The sequence below is a fragment of the Trichomonascus vanleenenianus genome (genome assembly GCF_965637985.1).
Source record: "Trichomonascus vanleenenianus strain CLIB 3782 genome assembly, contig: TRVA0_008S, whole genome shotgun sequence".
Taxonomy (NCBI): domain Eukaryota; kingdom Fungi; phylum Ascomycota; class Dipodascomycetes; order Dipodascales; family Trichomonascaceae; genus Blastobotrys; species Blastobotrys vanleenenianus.
Genome location: NW_027481879.1, coordinates 222958 through 247659, shown reverse-complemented (window position 1 = coordinate 247659; position 24702 = coordinate 222958). Strand labels below are relative to the sequence as shown.

The window sequence follows — 24702 nt, the reverse complement described above, 5'->3', positions numbered from 1 at the left end:
GCATTACAGTCCAATAAAAGGGGGGGAAGCCGACGTGCTAAATTTTTTTTTTCCCATACAGTGTTGGAAGCCTCGAGGAAAATTTCTGTTCATCGACGTATCCCACTAACCGCCAAGTTCTCGAGAAAAGCTTTGATTCCTGTAAGCATATGGACTTGAACAGGAAGTGGATCAATCAACAATCCCACTAACCGTGAAGAAACGCGGAGAATCGAGTATCTTAAGCCATTGTGAGCCCCGGGGGAATAGTAGCCGACTTTTCACATTCTCTTCACGTTCTTTCTGATCATCAAGGAGAGGGGGCTAAAGAGTGATAATATTTTGTTCAATTGGTTCTGGTACCCTAATCCAACACCTGATCCAACACGTCGATGCAAAAGAGGACCCATATCTACGACGAATCGAGCTGCGAGAAAAAACTAAACCGCCTGAGCCGATTGAACTGCAATCGAGAAAGCAATTGTCACAAGTGGGCGCATCATTTGATTGCAAATTTAGGGTCATCTTCCCCACAAAATTGCATCCCGTTTACTGGCTAGCTTCGAGGCATCTTCACGTTATTGAGTGAGTGAATACACCGAGGCACACACACACACACACACACACACACCAAACGCCAGACTACGCGTGTTTTAATATTATTATACGCGAGAGGCAGACACAGGCCCGCATAAAACCATCCTCACGACTTGACCATCAAAAGCAACGGCTGTACTTTAATTCCTACCCGTTTGCTACCATTTACATTATTTCCGCTATTGCTTGGTACTGATTGCCCTATAGCCCACCCCCTACCGTTTGAAAGGTGCATTTCACCTGTAACACCAAAACATGACCAACAATCATTACCAGTATCGGCAAAGCATCGGGGAACTCTATGATATAGCCAGTAGGTCTGTGGGATCTCAGCAGGACGAAACACCTGCAGTCCCGAGCCCAGCAGCTAAGTTTCATCATGCTGGAGCAGGAGGTGGAGGAGGCACGGCAATTGCTTCAGGAGAGCATTTCCCCCCATCGCCCACTGCAGTCCAGGGATCGGGATCCCACACGATCTCGTCGCGCCGACCCCGTGGATACAGCAGTGCGTCCTTCTACACCACCGATACTGGCGCAGAACAGCGTCCGCTGAGCCATGTGCGAAAGTCCCCGTCAGGGTCGTTTGTGGCCTACTCCGACCACTTCATGCTTGCTCGTCCCGAGCCTCCGCGAGAGTCAAACCTTACTGAACCAGCCATGCATGCTGGGGCCGTGGAGCCGACCGGCGCCCCTCCTGCAGCGCCGTACAGCTACGGACACAGAACAGGAAGCAGCACTAGCACATCAGGCACTGCTCGCACCAGCACCAGCAGCATAAGTACCACGTACAGTGCTTCTGGCACATTGAACAGCACGAACCCACAGTTCCCCGCTGCTGCGACACACACGTATAATACGTACTCTAATCCAGCAGGCGTACACCACCAGCGTCGAAGCACTGCCAGTTCGGACTCATCTGTCAACATTGTGCCTGGTCGCATCCCGCATCATCTCCATTATAAGGACCGCTCTTCTTTCGTTCTTCATCACTCCGTTTCTAGTCCTTCGCTTTCCGCCCTTATCCAACCCGAACACTACCGACCGCTTCAGCCGCTGGTCGAGGATATCCAAGACACACCACCTCCGGAAGAAGAAGAAGAAGCGCAATACTGCCACCATTCAAAGAAGCCAAGCGCAAAGGGGACGAGTACGATGTACAGTACGCAGGGGCAATACGCGCAAGAGGACAGAATGTTTTTCCACGAAAACACTAGCAATGCCAGCACGGTCAGCACCGCCAGCGCCAATTCGGGCACGGTGGGGCCCCTGGACCAGCTGTCGCGGCACCAGTCCGTCGTGAGCCAGGCCAACTCGGTCATCAGTAGCAATACCACTGCGAGTAGTCAGGGAGGAGGGAACAACTCGGCGTCGACGACCCCTACTCCTACTTCGGCCACCGCGTCGGCAAAGCCCACAGCCAACCCCGGGAGGCAAATTTGGAAGACTTTTTCCACCTTCTCAATCAACTCCAAGCCGGCCGACTCGCTCATGTATTCCCAGACCCGTCAGGAGGCCTGGATGCAGTACAACAAGGCCAACACCCCGGGGAAGTCCATGGATGTCATTGAGCTGTGGACCATCATGGCCTGTCGGTTTATGCTCCAGACATCGCTCGTTTTCTCGCCGGTAGGGCGTGATCTGCACAAGGCTGGACCTCATGGCGAGCCCAAGAGAGTGCTGGACGTCCACGGCATTATGAAGGCCCCCTGGGCTTGGCAGCTAGCGCTGGACAATCCGCATGCTATTGTATATGGCTATCAGTACGATCATGGCGTGGGTAAGCTGCCCATGGCCATCAAGGACGGCCCGCAAAACTTTGTACCCCTGTCGGGCAGCTCTTTGACTTCGCTGCCATTCGAGGATAATATGTTTGACGTTGTTACTTGCAAATCACTGTGGTACTTCCTGCAGAACCATATGTGGGAGGACGTCCTGCGGGAGATGTACCGAGTTCTCAAGCCAGGAGGCGCCATTGAACTCATTGTTTGTGACTACGACGTGGTAAACCGGTCACCAGGAGACGAATACTGGTGGTCGAGGATCGCCGAAGGAGTCACCAAGCGAAATATCGACATCTACCCCTCTGCCCGGATACCTCGGCGGCTCAAGGCAGCTGGCTTCACGGGTATCAAGCGATGCATGCTGGCAATTCCGCGAGGGTGGTCTGGGCAGTTGGGCCACCTGTGTGACTTTTTGAGCTCCTACTACGCAGACGCAATGTTCTCCATGTTCGGGGACCTCAATGCCGAGGAAATGAAGGCATATAGAGCATTTGCGTCGAGCGACGAGCCGGGCAACGCTCGATCCACGCAGCCAATGACTATGTGCTATGCCATTAAGCCCGACCCAAAGAACACACACTAACTAAACGATTTCTCACTAACGATTAATGAATGTATGACCTTTATCTCATCCATCTAAGGGGCTGGCCCTTGCAGTGGGGGATATATTGCCAAATAAATTATCTATAACCGCTTATAAATATCCATAGCTCCGCAAGAGCTAATACAGAGTACCTGAATTCGTTACTTGGAGCACGGAGGCCGAACAATGGTGCCGCCAGCGACATCAATGGTTGGGTGGGGTGTACTAAGCTCGCTGACCTGCGGTCGGCCGTGACGGTGCTGACTGTGTGAGCCATTCTGTGATACTCGGTAGACCTCTCGCAAGGTCGATTGAGGAGGAGCAACCTCGAGGGAAGATGTAACAGGAGCTGACGGCTCTTTTTTCTTAGAAGACTTAGATCCAACAGTGGAAGATGCATTGGCCAAAGTCTCGATAAAAGACTCGTCGGATTCGGCATCAGAGTTCGCCTTGCCACTAATAGAAAGAGTACCATTGGCCGAAGTTTCGTTGGTACCATCAGCGCACTCATCCGTGTAATACGCTGGGTCGCCACCCCACTCAGTGACTGGACCCGTGTGTGGATAGACAAAATCGTATCCCTCTGGCACCGTGCAGTAGCCCGGGAGGTTGCCGACAAACATGTCTGGCGTATCCAGAATGCGATTATTGCTCGATGATTTAATGGTTATCCAGGCGCAGTTCTGATAAAATTCTCGGTTTCCCATATGGTTCATCCAGCTCCACGAAAAGAGCGCGTTTCCCGAAGGAGCATCGTCCGGAATGGTAAAGTTGTACTCCATGTTGATTGGGCAGCTGCCAATAATGTTCTTAATGACTTTGAAGGTCTTGCCCTTGTCGTACGATAGGGAGAGCTGGCACGAGCCGCCCATGTGAGTAGCGCTGCCGCTGAGCTCGAGCGTGTAGGTCTCGCCTGCCGAGTATTTGGCGACAGACTTCATAGGGTCACCGAGATATCCCTTGCACGGGAAATCGGCCAGGTCCGTGATTGGGGAGACCATATCATAGTCAATTTCACTCTCGCGTGCATATGGATTGTACTTGGACCTCAGAGGAGGAGGGTTCGTCATCTCAATGTGAGCTCGAGTGGAACCAGCCAATGCCAGCACAACTAAAGCTGGAATAAAGCACTTCATGGTTAAACGTACAATCGGTATTTGACTGATTGATGAAGCTTGAAGAAGTGAAGTCTCAATGAAAGAGAAGGAGTGATTGGAGATTGGAGATAGCAATGCAAGATAGAGGACCCGCCGGCCTTCCTTTTATACCCTCATCTACTCATTGGCAAATCTTGCTTTTTTTATGCCCCCTTTTATTCTCGATAACCTATTTACGATATGACCCTCAATTGCTTTCTAACCCTGAGTATATCCACTGCAACGATTGCGTGCGATCCATACCCGCCGAGTTTCGAATTTTTTTTTTCAAACAAAATCGACATCTACACCATCATGACTCGACGCAGATTTGTTTTTATGGTTCGCCATAGCATCTGGGGCCATGCGGACTGTATCCATGAATATGCGTCATGTCGCTTATTTTCTGCAAGCCGCATGAGATGCGGCAGATGCCCCTCCAAAGTTGCTAAGGTTTGGGCTAGCCACGCCAAGATTCGGCTGGGTTTGCTCTGATAAAAAAGAGTTAAATTCCAACAATCCAGCCGTAGGGGCTAGCTGGTTATACCAGGGCGGCGGTATGGCATGTATAGAGCGCCATACCACGGATCTGTGCCAATTACACTTTGACAGGGCGTTGGCAGGTGAGGATAGAGATCCCGACCCCTGTGTAACCACGTCTGATACGACCCAAGACCGTTAGCAACCGTTTCAACTTGAAATATACCCCTGCCGTCAGTCACTCATCAGCCCCTTTGACCATTGATGGCTGTCTCTAATCTTGGCGGAGAGTCACTAATGAATCCGAGGGTCTCAAACATTATATTTAATACAAGAAAGGCTATACCAATGTACTAAGTTTCTTATTAAAATATGTGATTGTATGTATGGCTTGCCGGTAGAATGGAAAGCCTTTGGAACGGGCGTTTCAGGACTCGGAGTGAGTTCGAAATGCAGCTACAGCAGTTGACGACATCTCCCCGTCTGCATTGCACGCACTTTAACAGCCCCTGCAAGTACTGTTCAGAGAATTGAAGAATTGGTGGTAAGCCATGCACCCCAGACGGAGTCGGCGCCTCAGTCCTCCAAGAAGATACCCGTCGGTCTGACACTTACGCTGAGATCTCTTCAACAGCGTAGCTAATAGCACGAGACTCAGTTCCTCGGTGGATGTTCGGAACGACCGACGACTGGCGGGGCCGAACTGGAGTTACGTTTGATCTCGCAGCCAAATCAGGTCGAAAATAATATAAATCCTCTGGTTTGTGAACAAGACCGCCGGAGAAGAAAGCGGGACTGGGAATTGAACCAAGAGTCATCCGGAAGACATTATTTTTGGTGGCCCCACTTTGGATCTTAGAGTGCGATGTTCACCTCGGCTAAAACTTACCTTCCTCGAGTCACTTCGCGACAGATTATGGGGAAAATGGCAAAGAGCAGCTACGCGGTCAGGCAGCTGGGCGAGCAACACACGCCAGAGTACAAGGTGTACCTCGAGAAGGATGGCAAGATTCTGTCGCCGTTTCACGATGTGCCGCTACATCCCACTGGGAAGTCCACGGGCAACCTGTTCAACATGGTTGTCGAGGTCCCGCGATGGACCAATGCCAAGTTGGAGATCAGCAAGGAGGAGAAGTACAATCCAATTGTCCAGGACGTGAAGAAAGGCAAGCTGCGGTACGTGCCCAACGTCTTCCCGTTCAAGGGCTACATTCACAACTACGGTGCCTTCCCGCAGACATGGGAGGATCCTACTCACAAGGACAAGGACACTGGACACCTCGGCGACAGTGATCCTGTTGACGTGTGCGAGATCGGGCAGCGGGTCGCCAATATCGGAGAAGTGGTCCAAGTCAAGGTGTTGGGCTGTCTGGCTCTTCTCGACGAGGGAGAGACGGATTGGAAGATAATTGCCATCAACACAAAGGACCCACTAGCCGACAAGTTCTCTGACATTGAGGATGTTGAAGAGCACATGCCGGGCCTGCTCAAGGCGACTCGCGACTGGTTCCGGAACTACAAGGTGCCCGACGGCAAGCCGCGCAATGAGTTTGCCTTCAATGGCGAATTCAAGGGCCGAGAGTATGCTCTGGGGGTGCTCAATTCCTGCAACAAGGCGTGGGAGACGCTGGTCGAGAAACCGAGCATTGACAAGAAGATTTCCACCGCCAACACTACCCTGGAAGGCACTCCCGCCTTCCAGGACAATGCGGGCCGGGATATCCCTAAAGGCAAGATTGTGCCCGGCAAGGACGATAGTCTGAACGAGAAGTGGCACTACGTGTCTAAGCTGTAGTCACCACGATTCGACTGATAGGGCGGAAGTCACTTATTAATTATTTAGCCCCAAGACTCTCGGATTCATTGATAGTTAACAATCCAAGGCAGCAGCTATTATTTTTGGGGGACCAGTCTCCCCAAACTCCGCGAAGCGGGAGCGTTCATGTTCAAAAACAACTAGAAATGGCGGAAAGCTCTTGTAAATCGATTATTATAGCTTTGAGACTGTGCCCGACTGATACCAACTTTCTAGAGCCGCTTGTTTCTAGCGATAGCTTAGAGACCAGCATATCTCAGATTATGTACAGGAGATCTAGTATGTTATTGCGTTATTCTTAACTCAATGGCCTGAACACACCCCAAAAAATACATATACTTGTCATGATATGATCGGTAGCAGTTCCACCATGTAGTCTGATCATCTATCCACCAAGTTAATTTGAATCACATATTAATTACTAACCGTTATTAACAACTACCTTTCATCTCTGTGAAACCTATACATATACAAACTAAAAGAAACACCACCAATGGACTAAAACATATTATTGTCTTTATCTTGATACTCCGGTAGCAGTTGATAGATGGTTGTGCGCTAATAGTTGATAGACGGCTGTGCTAAGGTATACTATAGTAACTGTTCAGCCGCGCATGGCCGATCACGATAAGATGTCGCCGCACTGAAAAATTTCAACCACTAATGAGAGCGCTCAGGCCATACAGGATAAGGCCTCGATGGGCTAGATGCGCTATCCGACGACGATGGGCCACTACAGAGGCCAGGCCGGTCCCTCCCCAGGCTCCCGTGGACCAGTACGCCGACCCGGAACGGCCCAAGCTCCTATTCAAGGAGATCGCAGCCGACATGGACTCGCGGCGGGCCCTCTACGACGTCGAGACATTTGTCGAGCCCGATCATCTCGCTGCAAACTTCCCGCATCTTGTGCCAGACCACCTAGTCAGCTACCTCGACTTCAACAGTGGTCTGAGGGTCGGAGATCTGGTAGAGTCATCCCGTAGAGGGCTCTGCGTCATTGTCGAGGCTCCCGGTGAGTCTAATGGCGACAAAGTCGGGCTGTGCAATCTCTTTGGCGGCCTGAATTACGTCCAGAGACGGGACGTGACCATCCGTCTCGGGTCCGTGGCGGATCCCAAGCTCTTTGACAACTGTATCCGAAAACTGACCATTGATGACAATACCGAGACGGTGGTTGCCCCTCAGGTGAGAAATGCTGTTCTCAAGCAATTGCGACAGTTCCATACCCACGCTTTTAAGCATACAAGAGCGGTGCGGTTTGCGTTGAGCGAAATTGCCAAAAGCCTGCGGAAACGAAACCGCGCCGTCAACGTGCCTCTCTATGAATTGGCCTACAAAGTGCAACAGTACATCTTTTCTTCGGCCGCAGAGACATCAACAGACATTATGAGCTCGAGTTTCCCGCCGCCAGAAACATCTGCGCCGCCGATGCGAGCGTCGGTACTCTATCTCGTGTACAAGCTCATTGAGCGAGTCCACTACAATAGCATGTTGTTAAACAGCGAAAGCGGATACAATACGGTGACACTGTTATCTCTTAACGATGTGGAAGCTGCGGAAACTGCAGTGACCAACATCTCCTTCCCAGAGGTACTGGAAGCTACAGAGGAGCTCATGCAGACGAAAAAAGGGGAATGGAACAGTCAGGTAGACTCGGTCGTGAGACTAAGTAAGAGGTATGCACTCGACGACATTGGGCGAATTGATAATGTCGCCCAGTCGGGCGCCATCTCGCTCCTGCGGTCCATGTCCAAGTACGCACCGGAAATCATTGAACAAGGGACGGCCCTGGACTTCCAGAAACAGATTGGAAACCTCAACAAGACCCATGGTCCGTTTTTCGACAAGTTCCAATACAACTTCATCAAAGAGCTGAGAGAGCCACCCGCACTGAGCTTCAATGGATTTGACCGTGAGAACTACCCCGACGTCATTTATAAACGAGAGGAGATTAATACCCCTGTTTACTGCATTGATGATCCTTCGGCTAAGGAGATTGATGATGGCATATCCATTGATACCGCAGATCCGCGCAGATGGCGTGTGGGCGTGCATATAGCTGACCCTGTATCAGCCCTGCGGGATGGTCGGTTCTTGGGCCTCCTCGATAGAGCCTATAAGCTGTCTTCGACCGTATATCTCCCCAGTGGATCCATTCCTATGCTCCCTAAGTCCTTTACTGATAGCTTTGGTCTTGTCGAAAATGTGGGGCCCCGACGATGCCTTTCGCTAATGTTCAATTACTACCCAGAGACCCAGAATGTCGACCCCACAAGCATCAGACCATACTTCAACATGATCTCCAATATCCGCCAAATCTCCTACACAAAGGTCACCGAGATGCTGCAGCAGCCTCCGGATGCTTCTGAAGATCATAGAAACCTTCATAACATCTACAAGGTTGCTCAGTCTGAGCGGAGACTTCGAGAGTCTAAAAACGCACTCAAACTGACGCTCAACAGCGCTTCCGTGTCAGTCGAGTTCCCGGACTGTGCCGATGAGGAAATTCTGCTGACCGCACAGGTCGAGACGCCAGCTACTGTACTGGTCTCTGAGCTCATGATCCTCGCTAACAGCATGACCGCTTACTACACGCGAAAGAACAGCATTCCCAGCATCTACCGTAACCAGAACCTGCATTTCGCTGCCTCGATCGATAGTCTAAAGGGTCTCAATGACTACCAAGTCGTCCAGCACCTTAATTCTGCATGCCTTTCCACAGTTCCTGCTCCTCATGTATCTCTAGCCGCTCCGTTGTACTGTCACACTACTTCGCCCTTACGACGGTTCCAGGACCTGATTGTGCACTGGCAGCTTCAGGCACACTCTACGCGCAACAGGCTTCCGGCTCTAAGTCGAACACAGGTGGCTGCTGCGGCAACACGACTTCATACGACCCAGCAGCTTATTCAGAAGGCCCAGAAACAGTCAATTCGGTACTGGACGTTGCGTAAGATCGAAAAGGAGGCTAAGCCTGGTATGGCTTTCCAGTGCGTAATCACGAAGCCGCCCCAATTCGAACTATTTTCTACTAATTCTGGCCTGTGTACCGACTACGGCGTCAACGGCGAGCTTATTCTGCCTCGACACGATGCGTTTAAGGTTGGAACGAAGATTAAATGCAGTTTGGTCTCGGTCGATGCCATCACTTCAAAGCTGGTCCTTAAATTTGAGGATCTCAACGAATAACGAATTGAAGAGTACAATTGAAGAGTTCAACAGTAACGAAATTTGAAGAGCAAAAATAACCTTGTATTTGTACATAGATTCACTTGTATATATTTCCTTGTTTAACAGTTTTAATTTGGTAGTCTAATCTTGAACCGGAGATCGGACCTTATCTTTCGTGTCGTGTCGTGTCATCACCTCACCAAAACCAAACTACGCGATGATGCTGTTTGGGGGGCTGGCACTGCTGATTTCGGCTGTCAGCATATGTACAGCCAAGCCGATTAATATAGAGGTTGAGGCGAACTGGAACCGGTCGCCTTTCCAGCTCGATGTCATGTGAGTGCTCCTACGTTGAAGTGGATTTGCTAACAAGTATATAGTGAATCAATAGCATCCGAGAATGCGACCGCTTACTACCCACTATTGGCGGCGTATATTGGCATCAATGAACTTAAGGGAAACATGGATGACAAAACCGCATATGAAACACTGGTCCAGCGTGCCATTGAGGCGGATCTCGTCTCGAAGGACGCAGTGCCGTACATCGACTGGAAGCTGGCTCTGCATGAACCGTCCGCTTTGATTCAGGCGTATTATCAATACTATGAGACCAATATTGAGCCTAAGCTTTCTGAAGAATGTGAGAATGTGCTTTACTATGGTGGGGAGTATATCTGCGATGTGGATTCTGTGTTTGCGCTCAAAACTGTTACCGGAGACGATATCGTTGAGATTTTGCCGACCGATAGGCTATTTGGATCGAATGTCTACGCCCCAGTGGCTATATTGTATGCAGACCTTGCCTCGGAGACTTTTGCGACGTTCCATTCTCACTTGGTTGCCTCAGCAATGTCGGGAAAGATCCAGTACATTGTCAGGTACAAACCATCTGAGGAGATTTCTGAGAAGGAGCGGCTTAGCGGATACAGCGTTGAACTGGCGCTGAAGCGAACAGACTATCTTGTCATTGACGACAGAAATAAAGAGGCCAGGGAAACGCCAGAGGAGGAAGACATGGAGAACATTGAAGGCCAAGGCGCTGCGAAACCTATCAAGAACCTGCAGGTGAAGCAGGATGCACCAATTAGTACCAAAGATCTCTCGTCACTTGGATACAAGGCGGCAGGGTATATTATCAACAATGAGGGAGATAAGTTCGAAGCGCTGGCCAATGTTAGTCTCGACTTCCCGAAATACTCGTACGCCATCTCCCAGCTGCCTCCAGACGGGCTGGTGTTCCAGGACGTCAAAGCTAACAGCTTGGCAGGCATTTTCCGTCCAGGGTACAACAGCCTGCTTATCAATGGTGCTCCAATCATGCCTTTGGAGGGCGACATATACAAAGTTTCCGAGGCAGTCGAGCGTGAAAGAGCGCTTGCTGAAGGACTAGCACGGGAGTTTGGAATTTCCAAGTCAAAATCCCATGAGCTCATTGCTAACAACTACGTTGGCGAAGCCAGTGGTATCGATCACGCCATCCGGTATGACTACAGGAATCTTGGGCTTATCTGGCTCAACGATGTAGACCGTGATCCGCAGTTCAAAGGCTTTCCCAATGATGTCCAACTTTTTCTCAAGGAGGTTTCGGGCGAGTTTCATCCTATCCGACACAATGCCAATTCTATCGTTATGGCAGTGGACCTCTCTGACCGCAGTCACTTGAATGTGCTCGCCCAGGCGTGGTCTATTGTCAGTCGGGGCCTCCCTGTGCAGATGGGTATCATTCCGCTAACTAACACTAAGGAGGCCAAGGCACGGGCCAAGGAGTTGCACTATTTGGAGCAGAATAAGTCATTCACCGCCGTGTCAATGTACCTAGCGCAGCTCATGAAGCAGGAGAAGGACGCGTTTGTGCTTGCTCTTGGTGCTACTAAAAAGCCTGATGTTGACAAGGATTTGGATCTCGAAGTCATTTCCCAGGATACACAAGCATGGAGCCAGCGATTTGACATTGGCAACCATGAGGCAGTACTCTTTGTCAATGGTGTTATTGTTGATCCCTCTGTCCAGTGGCTGTCCCAGGCAAGCCTTATTATGTCTGAAGACAAGAAGAGCTTCCAGAAGTTTGTTTCGGACCAGTCGATTGTTGTTGATTCCAGCACTCCATTGCGTGATCACCTTTTGACTGGCGCTCTGACGAGCCGCAACAGAGATATCACCCCTCCCGATGAGGACTCTATTAGGTATATGGATACGACGCCTCTTGTTAATGCCTTTACTGGGGTCCCTAATGTCACTATCAATGAAGACAAAGATAATGACATGATGACCTGGTGGTATTTTGGTGATTTCGCCGATGAACTGCCATTGAGCCATACTCTTGAGCTGGCCAAGTATATTTCTACGTGTGATGAAGCTCTCCAACTCAATATTGTGCCAATTGTTGATTCTCAAAAGAAAGATACTACTACCAGACAGAGTCGCCGAATGGCCATTGTAAATGCTCTGCAGTTTGTCAACCACTTTAAGGGTAAGGACTCCGGAGCGAAGGCCAGGGCCCTTGTCAAGGTTGTCGAATCTCTTTACGACAAGCATTATGGTTCCCAGACGGCAGAACTCGGTTCAGCCATGCAGCGACGCACTAGCTTGAGCGCACAACTAGAGCCTGAGTTTGATCACAATGACAATCTATCAGTGGAATACTCGGACAAGCTGGGCGAGTACTGGGGACTACAAGTGGGGAGCAAGCTCATTGCCGCCGGTAGGATTGTCAAGCTTACCAGACCGGCTCAGTCTTCTGATTTTGCTGCCCTTCATCTTGCGGAGGCAGCAAGAGTCGCCTCTGTGTTCGAAGGTTTCAAGTCGACCGGCCTAGAGCCTTCCTTTGCAGTCCTGGACAAGTTTGTGACCAAATATACCAAGACCTTCCATATGGATAGCGAAGATGGCTTTTTCGTCACTGCAACGCCGCGAATCTTGACTACTGACTGGGCTGGCGATCACTCCACTATCATCACAGGAGAGAAGGAGGAAAATGCTGAACTGCGAGTAACTGCAGTCATTGATCCCTTGAGTGAAAAGGGCCAGTTTTATATTACTGTACTGCAGGCACTAAAGGAGCTCCCAGGTGTACATATTAAGGTGTACTTGGCTCCTAACCATGGGTTGAAGGAGATGCCCCTCAAGCGGTTCTACCGGTCCTGCTTCCCTATGCATCCTGAGTTTGATTCTGACGGTAAGCGGGCAAATGAGCGGGTTGTATACGACGACTTGAACCCTGAGACCCTTTATAACGTTGAGGTGCACAGTCCGTCTGCATGGATCGTTACGCCTGAAATCAGCAAGTATGATCTCGAGAACATCGTTCTCCGGGATGTCCAGGATGAGAGCCTAGACGCGGTGTATGAGCTGAGGAGCATCTTGATAGAGGGCCACGGACGCGACATAACTCTCAATCGTCCACCGCAGGGCCTGGCGCTTGAGCTTGGCACAAACACCGAGCCTCGCAAGACAGACACCATCGTCATGGCCAATCTCGGGTACATGCAATTCCAGGCAAACCCAGGTCTGTGGCAATTGAATATTAAAGAAGGGCGTTCCAGCGATATTTTCGACCTTATGTCGGCTGGCGTGAGTGGGTTTGAGGCCACTGATGAGTCCGGCTCGAACCGCATTTGGCTGAGTTCACTCAATGGTAAGACTATCTTCCCGCGATTCAAGCGGAAGAAGGGAATGGAGAGGGCAAACGTGCTGGCAGAAGAGGAATCTGGACCGTCTTTCTTCAAGAGGCTTAAGTCGGGCAAGGCGAAAAAGCAGAAGAAGAAGGAGCATGCTGAAATTAACATCTTTTCCGTTGCGAGTGGTCATCTCTATGAGCGTTTCTTGAGTATCATGACGGCCAGTGTTATGAAGCATACCAACCACACGGTCAAGTTTTGGCTCATTGAGCAGTTCCTTTCGCCTTCGTTTAGGGAGTTCCTGCCGGCGCTAGCCAAGGAGTACGGATTTGAGTATGAGCTCGTGACATATAAATGGCCTCATTGGCTACGTGGCCAGAGCGAGAAGCAGCGAACCATTTGGGGATACAAGATTCTTTTCCTGGACGTGCTGTTCCCGCAGTCGCTGGAGAACGTCATATTTGTTGACGCTGACCAGATTGTGCGCACCGACCTCAAGGAGCTAGTGGACATAGATCTGCACGGTGCACCATACGGATACACACCGATGGGAGACTCGCGAGAGGAGATGGAAGGGTTCCGATTCTGGAAGCAGGGTTACTGGAAGAACTTCCTCGAGGACGGCAAGTACCAGTACCACATTAGCGCGCTGTACGTTGTTGACCTTGATCGCTTCCGCCAGATGGGGGCTGGAGATCGGCTGCGACAGCACTACCAGGGTCTCTCGGCGGACCCCAACTCGCTGGCCAACCTTGACCAGGACTTGCCAAACAACCTGCAGAAGGAGTTGCCCATATTCTCGCTTCCGCAGGAGTGGCTGTGGTGCGAGACATGGAGTGCTGACGAGGAGCTCAAGACGGCAAGGACTATTGATCTTTGCAATAATCCGCTGACCAAGGAGCCCAAGCTCGACCGAGCGCGGCGGCAGCTGCCCGAGTGGACTGTTTACGATAATGAGATTGCCGAGTTACACAAACGGTTCGACGAAGACAGGGCTGCGTTCCAGCTACAGCAGCCGCGGGAGCAGAAAGTGCTCAAGAAGTTACAAAAGCCGGAGGTTGCAGTTGACCATGATGAGCTATAATTTACATATTCTTCAATCACATATTTCTTCTACAATTAGAACTGATAACTATAACGACTTCTTCGAACTTCTCTCCTGGGTCAATTAATCACAGACAAATTATAAGTCAATTGAGGGCATTATTTTTGAAACAATATATGAGATACTCGAGGGCCAGTCCCCCGAACCCCCCGTAGCTCCGCTTCGCGGAGAAGTCGTTAGGTCATTAGAAAACTTTACGTAGCACGTTAGACACCTTCTCATCAGGCTTGGACTGGGCAGTGGCCCTTCTAGTTGTGACTGCTCGCTGATCAAACTCCCGCCGCACTTCCTGCTCGACCTTATGTGCCGGATTCTTGGCCGCCCGCTTCGCCTGGATACCCTTGATCACCTTAGATTGTTCCAAGTTGTCCATAAAGGCCCTGTTCTCCCGCGTTGCCTGTCGGATCTCGGCCCGCAGCTTCTCATGCCGCGCCTGGCTCTCCATGGCGACCTGCTCCGTCAGATCCTTCCACTTAAACTTGTGCAGGTACTTGACGTTGAGAATATCATCGTAAAAGAAGCTGTTCTTCTTGCCCCCAATAGGGTTGCCATTGAGCGTCTCTGCGGCAAGCTTAGCGTCCCGCTTTCGAGCAAACTCGGCCCACCCCTCGGTGTACTTCTTCTTCTTATTCCCGCCATACTTGGCCCGCTTCTGACGCGCCTTGGGGTCTTCAGGGGCCAGGAATATCCGCGTCACCTCGCCGAACCGCGACAGAATATGCTTCATCTTATCGGGCTTCATGAACGGTGGGATTCGTGATATGTACACAACGCCTGACTTTTTGATCTTCTCCATCTTCTCTTCCACTTCCTCTTTGCTCAGCTTGAGCTTCTTCTTGGGCTGGCCCTCGGATTCCTCTCCGGAATCCTTATGCTTTACTTCACCTTCATCTTCCTCCTCCTCCTCTTCATCTTCAACTTCTTCGTCGTCGTCATCGTCTTCGCTTTCATCTTTAGCAACAGACTTGATCTTGGACTCTTCTTCGTCCTCCGAGACTTCAACTTCCTCCTCGTCGGACTCAACCGAGAAGAAATCGGCCGCTCTGCTTCGCTTCATCCTATTGTGATTCCACAGCTAATAACCGTTAGATCAGATAAAAGTCTCAGAATGAAAAATTTGGTTATCTTATCTCCCAACCGACCTCCGACGACATCACCAAAAACCAAATCAAAAACGACATCACCAAAGGTCAAATTAAACGACGACATCACCAAAAATCAAATTATACGACGACTGTTCCGTTTTAGGATCGCCAGAAATCAAATCAGACGACGACAGGTTCAGCGGAGACTGCCATAAATTAAATTAAACGACGATAGAATCGGCGGAGATTACCAAAAATCAAACTAAGCGACGACAGAATCAGTAAAGATTATGTCGACAATAGGATCTCTCCTGCCGACGCCCAGGAATAACGCCAAAAGAGAGACTCGGCAAGAGGAGGAAGAGTCCCATGTGGACATTCCGCCATACGGCCAGCGCGAGTCGTGGAAGCCGACGTCAGAGCAGGACTTTGGCGAAGACGGCGGTGCATACCCAGAGGTGCACATTGCTCAGTATCCGCAGGGCATGGGAGCCAAAGAGAGCAAACGAAGCAATGCTTTGGTGGTCCGCGTAGATGAGGAGGGAAATGCTGATTACAACGCTATCGCACGGTACGGCCATGACGAAGATCGCGTCGTCCAAGCGTCTTACAGCGACCTGATTCCACTTCGCCAGCGGGCCAATGCCGGCGAAGTGTCCCTAGACAAGCCCTCAGAAGCGGAAACGCAGGAGAACGTCGAAAGGACGCGCCAGGCCCTGGCAAAGATAGTAGACAAGCGGTTAGAGTCGCAGAGACCGCGCACTATTGCCAAGCAGACTGACGAGCCGACCTACGTGCGGTACACATCAGGCAGCCAGATGGGCGGAGAGGGCAGTAAGCAGCGCATGATCCGAGTAAAGGACCGGCAAGTCGACCCCTTCGCTCCAGCCAAGTTCCAGCGCCCGAAGCAACCGCGTAAGAACCCGTCTCCGCCGCCGCCAGTGCTGCGGTCTCCTCCGCGCAAGATGACGGCCCAGGAACAGGAAGACTGGTACATACCTCCGACGGTGTCGAGCTGGAAGAACCCCAAGGGGTTTACAATTGCATTGGACAAGCGAGTGGCGGCTGATGGACGGAGTATGCATCAGCCATTAGAAGCGAGTCAGCGTAACATGAACCTTGCAGAGGCTCTGCTGTCGGCCGAGAGTGCCGCTAGGGAGAGTCTTAAGCAGCACAAGGCTATGGAAGCTCAGCTTGCTGAGAGAGAGCAGGAGGAGCGGGAGGAGGAGCTTCGCAAGTTGGCTCGACAGGCTAGGGAAGAACGGCAGAAAATTGCCAAGCCACAGTCAGATGAAGAAGAGGAGGAACGAGATATGCGTAGACGTAGTCGATGGGATCGAGAGAGGTCTGTTGAGCGGGCGCCCATTGATGAACTTCGCCAGTCCCCCAGTGATAAGCATCGTCGGTCTCCCAGTGATGAACGTCTCCCAAGTGATGATAAAGAGGAGGAGAAGGAAAGAGCGGCAGCTAGGCGTGAGGCAGAGCGGAGAGATAGACGCAAGGAGCGGGAAAAGGAGCTGCGACTGTCACGAATGGGTGGAGAGCGCCGGGCCAAGGCACTGGCTCGAGAACAGGGCCGGGACATCTCTGAAAAAGTTGCCCTGGGTATGGCCCGACCTACAAAGGCTACGGGAGAAAGCCAATTCGACTCACGGCTGTTCAATCAGGGTGCTGTATCGGCTGGGTTCAGCGAAGATCAAGTCTACGACCGGTCACTATTTGCGGCTCAAGAAGGCATTAATTCTATTTACAGGGCTCGAGGAGGTACGAAATTCGATGAAGAGGGCGAAATGGACCGTTTCGACCGCGAAAAGCGGTTCGAGGCGCTGGGAAGTGCTCAAAAGGGCTTCCTTGGGTCGCAGGCCTCGACTCGGCAGGAGGGCCCGGTAGAATTCGTCAAAGAAGACGATCCCGATAGAGCTGACAAGATGATCCGCGAAGTGCAATACGGTCTCTCAAAAAGTCAGAATGATCATAGTGAGGACGAAGATGACGACGACCGATCGCACAAGCGACAGAGACGATAATAAACCATACTACTGATCCTCCAATTCCTCCACATTATCCTCAAACCTGAGCAGGGCAGTTTCAATAGACTGCTTGTTCCTCGCAATGGCTGCCTGCTCGCATTTCTTTATAGTCCCCGACACCTGTACGACCTGTATAATGCAATCCTCGCCAAGCACGTTGTCAATGTAGGTCAGGGCGGCCCACACTAGCTTGTAATGGGCCCTCGTGACACGTATGATCCCTGTAGATGTTGCAGGACTGAAGTATTTCACCGCGATTGTGCTGGCTACGACTCCCATGCCGTAGTCTCCAAAGTGGTATTCGATGCTCTGCTTGATTAGCTTCAGCACCCTGCGCCCGTCGAGCTCCGGAGAACTTGGGCGCTTGATCTTGACTATATTCTCGCTGAACTTGGCGTTGTTGTCTATTTCATTCGGATACAGGATCTGGAAGAGCAGGTACCGTGTCTTTAGCCTCACCATGGTGTTTTGTTATCAAATGAATATTTTCCCACCTCCCACATCACCATCACTCTAATATACACTACTCTAGTATTAATCCCCCAAGCCCTCCTATGGCTCCGCTGCGCGGAGGTGATTGCTGTTATAGACCAATTGGCTCTAATCAAACGAGTGTCCGTGAAAGCGAAGCTACTGGAGCTCGAGGGCTGGCCTTCAAATGCCATACTCCAAGTGAAGTCCCATAGGTGAGTAAGGCTGTAACAGTTTTGTAACGCTGTTGCAAGTGCAAATAGCTTGTTACAATTTTTTGTTACGCTGTTGGGAGGTTTGTTACGCTTTCACAGCGTCTCTCTCCGCGACGCGGAGCCACTGTTGCTCGAATAACCAAAGTACGAGTGGACACTTGGGGGGACCAGTCCCCCAGACCCTCCTTGGGCTCCGCTTCACGGGGAGATTCATTAGGTATTATTATGATTACAGTCCCCTCAACGTCGGGGGGACTGGGGGCTGGCCCTCGAAAAACATACAGTGGAATATTGTTGTACTGTTTGTAGATTGTAGAAGTACTGTGGTTACTTAAAGAAGAAGTATTACAACTTGGCAAAAGCCTTGATGAGCTCAGCGACAGCGTCGTCAATCTTGTCAATGTTGGTGCCGGAGCCCTGGACGGTGTTGCCCTTACCGCCGGCCTTACCGCCCAACAGTTTGGAAGCAACCGCGCCAAGCTCAGAGGCCGGGACCTTGTCAATGATGGTGTCAGAGACGAAGCAGCCGTGGGCGACCCGGCCGGTCTGGGAGTCGCCGGAGATCAAGTAGACAGACTTATCCTTAGCCTTGGTCTTGACGTAGGTGATACCCTCGGAAAGAGCCTTCGCGTTTCCGGCGATGGCATCGATTCGAGCCACGTAGAACTGGGCGTCTGGGTTCTCCTCAAAGTGCTTGGTGATGGCGTCAACGACCTTCTTGGACTCGGCCTTCTGCTTGGCCTTGACTTCGTCGGAGATCTTCTTCTGCATCTTGGTGAACTTTTCGTTGAGCTTGATCTTGTCGAGCACTGACACGCTGAGCTGCTTAAGCTCGACGCCAATCTGCTTGGCAGCAACCTCCTTGTCGGCAATCAGAGTCATAGCCTCCACAGTGTCGAGCCGCTTGCTGAACTCTTGGGCGATTCGCTGAACCTCCCGGGCTTCGTTGGCCGTGACGGCGACAATTCGTCGGATGCCCTTGGCGATGCCCGACTCCTCTACAATGACAAACTGCTTGATCTCGCCCGTCTTGACCACATGTGTGCCGCCGCAGAACTCTACGGAGAGATCCATCCACTTATCGTTGCTCTCATCAGACAGAAGCACTTCGATCGGCTCGCCAACGGAGACAACCCGCACCGGGTCCGGGTAGGTCTCACCAAACACAGCCCGCACGCCCTTGATCTGCTGGGCCTCGGACAGCTTGACTTCCATCGAGTAGACCGGCAGGTTCTTCTTGATCTGGTCGTTGCACAGGTCTTCGACCTTGGCCACTTCGGATGGAGAGAGCGCAGCCTTGTGGGAGAAGTCGAACCGCAGCTTCTCTGGAGCCACCAACGAGCCCTTCTGGTCAATGTGGTCGCCAAGAATGGCACGCAGGGCAAAGTTGAGGATATGGGTGCCCGTGTGGTTGTTTCGAATCGGCCATCGTCGCAGCTCGTCGTATTCGCCAACCACTTCATCGCCAACTGCAAAAGAGCCGTACTTGACATAGCCAGTGTGGAGAATGTAGCCGGCGTAGGACTGCACGTTTTCGACTTCAAACTCGGCCTTATCGTCAATGACGATCTTGCCGGTATCGTAGATCTGGCCACCCTGCTCGGCGTAGAAGTTAGTCTCCTTAAGCAGGAACCCGACCTGGGTATCCTCTGGGAGGCCCTCCGTCGACTGGATAAACTCCTTGTTGGCATACAGAGCCACCACCTTGGTTCGAATATCGCTGTGTTCGTACTTGAACACGTCGTTGGTTCGGTCGACAGCATCATTGGCATCCAACAAAGCCAGAGAGTGCACATCGAGCTTAAGCAGCTCCTTGCCGCCGGTCTTCTTGACGCCCTTGGAAGCCTCCTTGGAGGCTTCTCTTGCCTGCTCAAACTCAGCCTCGTCAATCTCTAGGCCATTCTCCTCGGCCATAATTCGCGTCAAGTCGACTGGGAAGCCGTAGGTGTCATAAAGTCGCCACACATCCTTACCCGCGAGCTTCTTAACGCCAGCCGCCTTGGCCTTGGCAGCGTACTGCTCAAACAGCTTCTCGCCACGGTCCAGCGTTCGCGCAAACGAGTCTTCTTCCTCGTTAAGAATCTCAAAGATCTCTGCCTGCTTCTCGGCGACCTCTGGGAAGATATCCCGCACCTGCTCGATAAGCGTTGGGGCCAATTCCGAGAAGAAAGTGCCAATCTTGACGTCGAACTTCTTTCGAGCAAACCGGGCGCCTCGCCGCAGGATTCGCCGCAGAACGTAGCCTCGACCCTCGTTGTTTGGCACTCCACCGTCAGCAATGGCGATGGTCAGCGTCCGGACGTGGTCCGCGACGACTCGGTACGCCGTATCAATACCATCAACGTCCTCCTCACCAAACTTGCCCTCATACGGCCGCTTCTGCGTCATCTGCTGAATTCGCTTGAACAGCGGACCAAACACATCGGTATCGTAGTTCGATGGCTTGTCCTGGAGCACCGAAACAAGTCGCTCAAAGCCCAGACCCGTGTCAATGTGCTTCGCCGGCAACAGCCGCAGGTTACCGTCCGCCTCTCGGTTGTACTGCATAAACACGAGGTTCCAGATCTCCAACACATTAGGGTCGTCCATGTTGACGAGATGCGCCGCGTTCCGTCCGCCTCCAATACGGTCGTAGTGGATCTCGCTGCATGGACCGCATGGTCCCTGGTCGCCCATCTCCCAGAAGTTATCCTGGTAGCTGCCTGGCAAAATGTGGTCCTCAGCTACGCCCAAGTCGATCCACAGCTGCCTTGCCTCGAGATCCGCCTCGAGATCCGCCTCCGGAGCACCGCCAAAGTACGTCACGTAGAGCCGGTCCTTATCCAACCCATAAACCTCGGTCAGCAGCTCCCACGCCCACGCAGCGGCCTCCTTCTTGAAGTAGTCGCCAAAGGACCAGTTGCCCAGCATCTCAAAAAACGTGTGGTGGTACGAGTCCTTGCCAACGTCTTCGAGATCGTTGTGCTTGCCGCCGGCTCGGATGCACTTCTGCGAGTTGACGGCTCGCGTCAGCGGGTACAGTGGCGACGACGGCTCCGTGATGCCCAGGAACTTGGGCTTGTACTGGTTCATGCCGGCGTTGGCGAACAGCAGCGTCGGGTCCTCATACGGGATCACCGACGACGACGGCCAGAACGTGTGGTTCTGCTTCTTCGTAAAGTAGTCCAGGAAGGTCTGTCGCACCTTCCCGGCTGTCCAAGTTGATTCTAGTGTGCTCATTCTCCTCAGATTGCTAACCGCTCTCAGGCCAAGCCTCATTCAACTGTTTAAATACCCCGGTTGCGAAATTCGAATTTTTCACTCCCGCGCGCCGCTCCCAATGACCCATCACCACTCCGCGAACTGGGGCCTTCCAGGGGGGCCTTCCCCCATATAATACGTAGCGTAGTATGTATTCGAGGGCCAGCCCTCGAGCTCCCGTGGCTCCGCTTCGCGGAGGGGCTTATAGCCAATTGACTCATTTCCGCGAAGCGGAGCCCCAGGGGGTTTGGGGGGTCTGGTCCCCTCCATTACTACTAGCGCGTGGTGTATTCGAGGGCTGGCCCTCGAGCTCCCGTGGATCCGCTTCGTGGAGGGCTTATAGCCAATTGTCTCCGCAAAGCGGAGCCTCAGGGGGGTTTGGGGGGACTGGTCCCCCCAATTAACACGTAGCACTTGGGGTGACCAGTTGGGGGAAGGTGGTGATTTATTTTGACATGTTAGGTTATGTAGGTTAGGCAAACTGGGTCAGATCTACTTCGTAGCAACATTCACTGTGTCCGCTGGCGTAGCCTGGGGAATTGAGGAATCCACACGAGTCTCTGCACCGAGTGTGAATCAAATATACTTTATCAGTGTGAGGAAGGCGCAATTCTCTCCAAAAACCCCTCATTTCATCTGGAGGGAAGTAAGGTAGCACTAGCGTGACGTTTTGTGCCTGGCAATTATGCAGGATCTCGGGAAGAACAGCCAGTGATGATTCTGGTGTATCATCCGCCAGGAGGTTCGGGCAATCAACGTTCAAAAGAAGCTGCTTAGACACCAGAGAAAAGTATTTACTAATCGGGACAAGGTACTCTGATGAAGTGCTAAACACGGTTAGTTTTTCGAGCCCGGTAAAAACTGGCAGCTGCAAGGACTCTTCCAGCGGGGATTCAATCCTCATTGTGAGCTCGGAAAGACTAGGCGCATTGAGCATATAGAAAGGAATGAGCACACCGTCTATGAATAAACGTCTAACCCCATCTCCTGTAATTGCAACATGGGAACGGTTCGCCTGCGATGGCCGTCTAATTGAGCTTTCAGCTAGCAGCCGAAGAAGTTCGACCGAAGGGGAAAGATCCAGTTTGTAGGAGTGATCACCATGTATTGCCCCACTCGTAATGCGAAGTGTCTCCAGCGATGTCATCTGTGACACTATTCCACTTAGCAGAAATGGACAATTATTGCGCGAGACGAATCCGAGATCACGAACCATGGTAGCTACCGTTCCAAGCTCTCGCACAACTTCGCTGTCATAGTCGACGGAAGAGCTATATATCTGCGGAGAAACAGTATATGATGCATTCTTCAAAGAACTGACAAGCGCTGCAGTCCTTTCTATTGCTCCAATGGTGTATCCTCCTCCTCCAAACGGGATATCCAATATGTGACTGAATTGGATTGTTGCAGCCTCGCCAAGAGCATTAAGTGCACCGAGTACTTTTTCACCCACATCCTGCAACAGCAGATCGTCAAACACGACAACATGAACCCTGCCAAGTCTATGTGCGCTCTTAATCACAGTACTGACCGTTTCCACCAACATTCGACATTCACTCTCCCATTTCTTCTCTCTTCCGGGAAGGTAGTCAATTAACACCTTCAAATCCGTGACGTGCCTCGCAGATATCTCTGCCGCATTATAGATCCCCTCGCCTTTATATCGCTTCCCGCTTCGGTTCGTTAACACCGGCCCATGCAACGCAATTGTCACTCGTCTCCAGATATGAGCACTGCCGGCGTCTCGCAGCAGACGACAGGCCAGCAACACCGAGGAAATATCGAGCCCAACGTAGTCAAGAATAGCTTCTAAGATCTCATTTGGTAGCTTCTCCATATCGCTCTTGATACGGAAATTGCGACTATTTAGCTCATGACTTTTGAAGAAAGAGTGTTCTTCGCCCCCCGTTGGCGCAATGTTGGGGTCGGAGGACGGTGCGGCTATCAACTTTCACCAAGATCATTGCTACATCAACGCCAGGTACTCACAACCAACCTGAGAGGAAAATTTACAGCGCTTTCATGGAAATAACGCCTACTGTAGGGAATATATTCAAGTGCGCAAAAACTACACTCATTTTGCTTTGGCAAATATCCATATTCAATGCAATATCTACTTAGAACTCTTAATACAGTCCACAAAACTGGAGAGACTTATGCAAGATTGTTTTAGATCCATGTACAATTACCCTGGGAACGTTCGTGTCGAATCGTCGCATGAATCGTCGGAATTTCGCAGAGATTTGATAACTTGGATGTATTCACAAGCATTGTATACTACTTGCTATCCTGAGATTTAATAAAGCCTCATATTTGTAGGCTTTGCGGTTCCAATCACCTCTTGACTGGTTTTGGCTGGTTGAGAATCCAATCAAAGACCTTTCTGAAGTAGTTTTTAATACCAGATATCTCTTTTTGATACATGTTATTATGGAACTCTTACGAGTCCAGAAAAAAATCATCTAAGCACAGCGCTTAAGAGAATAAATATCAGTATCGGTATTTCAGAATTTTTTAGACTCATATACCAGTAATACCCTGAGATGCCGTCGTGACAATTGATCTTTGACTGAGCGTTAACTATTAACGTGTTAATAACATACGGTATGTAAAATTAATACACAGATTGGAATCGCACTGAATAATAAAAAATAGAAAGGTTGACCAATGGAATTAATCATCCTACCTCGGAAACTCAGCTGATAATAATGTACCGGTAATGCCGTAGTGTCTACCTCTGCGACGTGCACAAGTATTCCAGTCGGAAAATGGGCACCTTATTGGTTTGAAAAAGAGCTAATCTCCCGTCTTGAAGGGTTGTAAATACAGACTTATTGTGTTTTCCGCTGTAAATGGAAGGGGTTAACTAGCCTAGAGAGAATGAATACCCCGGGAAAAGGGTAGCCAAAGCCAAGTCTGGTCAGGAATGCCAATTAGCTCGGTTAATGAACGGCTGGAAATATACGCAAGATCGAACCTCAGGATATCTGTAAAAGTTCGTGTTTTTTAGTGCTAAACAAGAAGCTTCGATCTGCGTACATGCATTGCGTATGCAGCATTCTCCATGCCTGCCCCCTGAATTCTATGAATACATGCACTCACATCTTTCCCTATAAAATTAGAAAGGCGGCAATTTTGTCATAATCTCAATAGGCATGAAATAAATAAGCTGCGCGCGAATATTCGTAGATGCATTTTGGATCCTTAGGACGAATATAGATAGCCCGTAAATATCCGCATATATAGCAAGAGAGGAGTTGTCGAAAGACAGACAAGCCTTCTGCAATCTCCTAGTATCAAGGCCCCTGGATACGCAATACACCTTAGCAGAGCAAATAAAGAGCGCGATGTGCACTTCAGAATGTAAATGAGTTCTATACAAGTGCCCATGGTACA

General features: G+C 50.9%; 10 protein-coding genes across 10 annotated transcripts; 5 read left to right on the top strand and 5 right to left on the bottom strand.

Annotated features, from left to right (window-relative positions):
- Nucleotides 1–831: 831 nt before the first annotated feature.
- Nucleotides 832–2940, top strand: TRVA0_008S02322 (class I SAM-dependent methyltransferase; the record flags this gene model as incomplete). Its single annotated transcript, XM_076683448.1, has 1 exon — nucleotides 832–2940. The coding sequence occupies one exon, from the start codon at nucleotides 832–834 to the stop codon at nucleotides 2938–2940; it is 2109 nt and encodes a 702-aa protein (XP_076542363.1).
- A 161-nt stretch (nucleotides 2941–3101) lies between these two features.
- On the bottom strand, nucleotides 3102–4076 carry TRVA0_008S02300 (uncharacterized protein; the record flags this gene model as incomplete). Its single annotated transcript, XM_076683447.1, has 1 exon — nucleotides 3102–4076. One exon carries the CDS (start codon nucleotides 4074–4076, stop codon nucleotides 3102–3104), a length of 975 nt encoding a protein of 324 aa, XP_076542362.1.
- Nucleotides 4077–5421: 1345 nt separating this feature from the next.
- PPA2 (inorganic pyrophosphatase, mitochondrial) lies at nucleotides 5422–6351 on the top strand (the record flags this gene model as incomplete). Its single annotated transcript, XM_076683446.1, has 1 exon — nucleotides 5422–6351. One exon carries the CDS (start codon nucleotides 5422–5424, stop codon nucleotides 6349–6351), a length of 930 nt encoding a protein of 309 aa, XP_076542361.1.
- Nucleotides 6352–7035: 684 nt separating this feature from the next.
- DSS1 (exoribonuclease II) lies at nucleotides 7036–9561 on the top strand (the record flags this gene model as incomplete). The annotated part of the gene is made up of 1 exon (XM_076683445.1): nucleotides 7036–9561. One exon carries the CDS (start codon nucleotides 7036–7038, stop codon nucleotides 9559–9561), a length of 2526 nt encoding a protein of 841 aa, XP_076542360.1.
- A 199-nt stretch (nucleotides 9562–9760) lies between these two features.
- Nucleotides 9761–14244, top strand: KRE5 (Kre5p; the record flags this gene model as incomplete). Its single annotated transcript, XM_076683444.1, has 2 exons — nucleotides 9761–9879; nucleotides 9924–14244. 2 exons carry the CDS (start codon nucleotides 9761–9763, stop codon nucleotides 14242–14244), a joined length of 4440 nt encoding a protein of 1479 aa, XP_076542359.1.
- Nucleotides 14245–14449: 205 nt separating this feature from the next.
- ESF2 (RNA-binding ATPase activator ESF2) lies at nucleotides 14450–15322 on the bottom strand (the record flags this gene model as incomplete). The annotated part of the gene is made up of 1 exon (XM_076683443.1): nucleotides 14450–15322. One exon carries the CDS (start codon nucleotides 15320–15322, stop codon nucleotides 14450–14452), a length of 873 nt encoding a protein of 290 aa, XP_076542358.1.
- Nucleotides 15323–15640: 318 nt separating this feature from the next.
- Nucleotides 15641–17377, top strand: PRP45 (mRNA splicing protein PRP45; the record flags this gene model as incomplete). The annotated part of the gene is made up of 1 exon (XM_076683442.1): nucleotides 15641–17377. The coding sequence occupies one exon, from the start codon at nucleotides 15641–15643 to the stop codon at nucleotides 17375–17377; it is 1737 nt and encodes a 578-aa protein (XP_076542357.1).
- A 9-nt stretch (nucleotides 17378–17386) lies between these two features.
- Nucleotides 17387–17842, bottom strand: POP5 (RNA-binding protein POP5; the record flags this gene model as incomplete). The annotated part of the gene is made up of 1 exon (XM_076683441.1): nucleotides 17387–17842. One exon carries the CDS (start codon nucleotides 17840–17842, stop codon nucleotides 17387–17389), a length of 456 nt encoding a protein of 151 aa, XP_076542356.1.
- Nucleotides 17843–18411: 569 nt separating this feature from the next.
- On the bottom strand, nucleotides 18412–21285 carry ALA1 (alanine--tRNA ligase; the record flags this gene model as incomplete). The annotated part of the gene is made up of 1 exon (XM_076683440.1): nucleotides 18412–21285. The coding sequence occupies one exon, from the start codon at nucleotides 21283–21285 to the stop codon at nucleotides 18412–18414; it is 2874 nt and encodes a 957-aa protein (XP_076542355.1).
- Nucleotides 21286–21778: 493 nt separating this feature from the next.
- Nucleotides 21779–23143, bottom strand: TRVA0_008S02124 (uncharacterized protein; the record flags this gene model as incomplete). The annotated part of the gene is made up of 1 exon (XM_076683439.1): nucleotides 21779–23143. One exon carries the CDS (start codon nucleotides 23141–23143, stop codon nucleotides 21779–21781), a length of 1365 nt encoding a protein of 454 aa, XP_076542354.1.
- Nucleotides 23144–24702: the final 1559 nt, after the last annotated feature.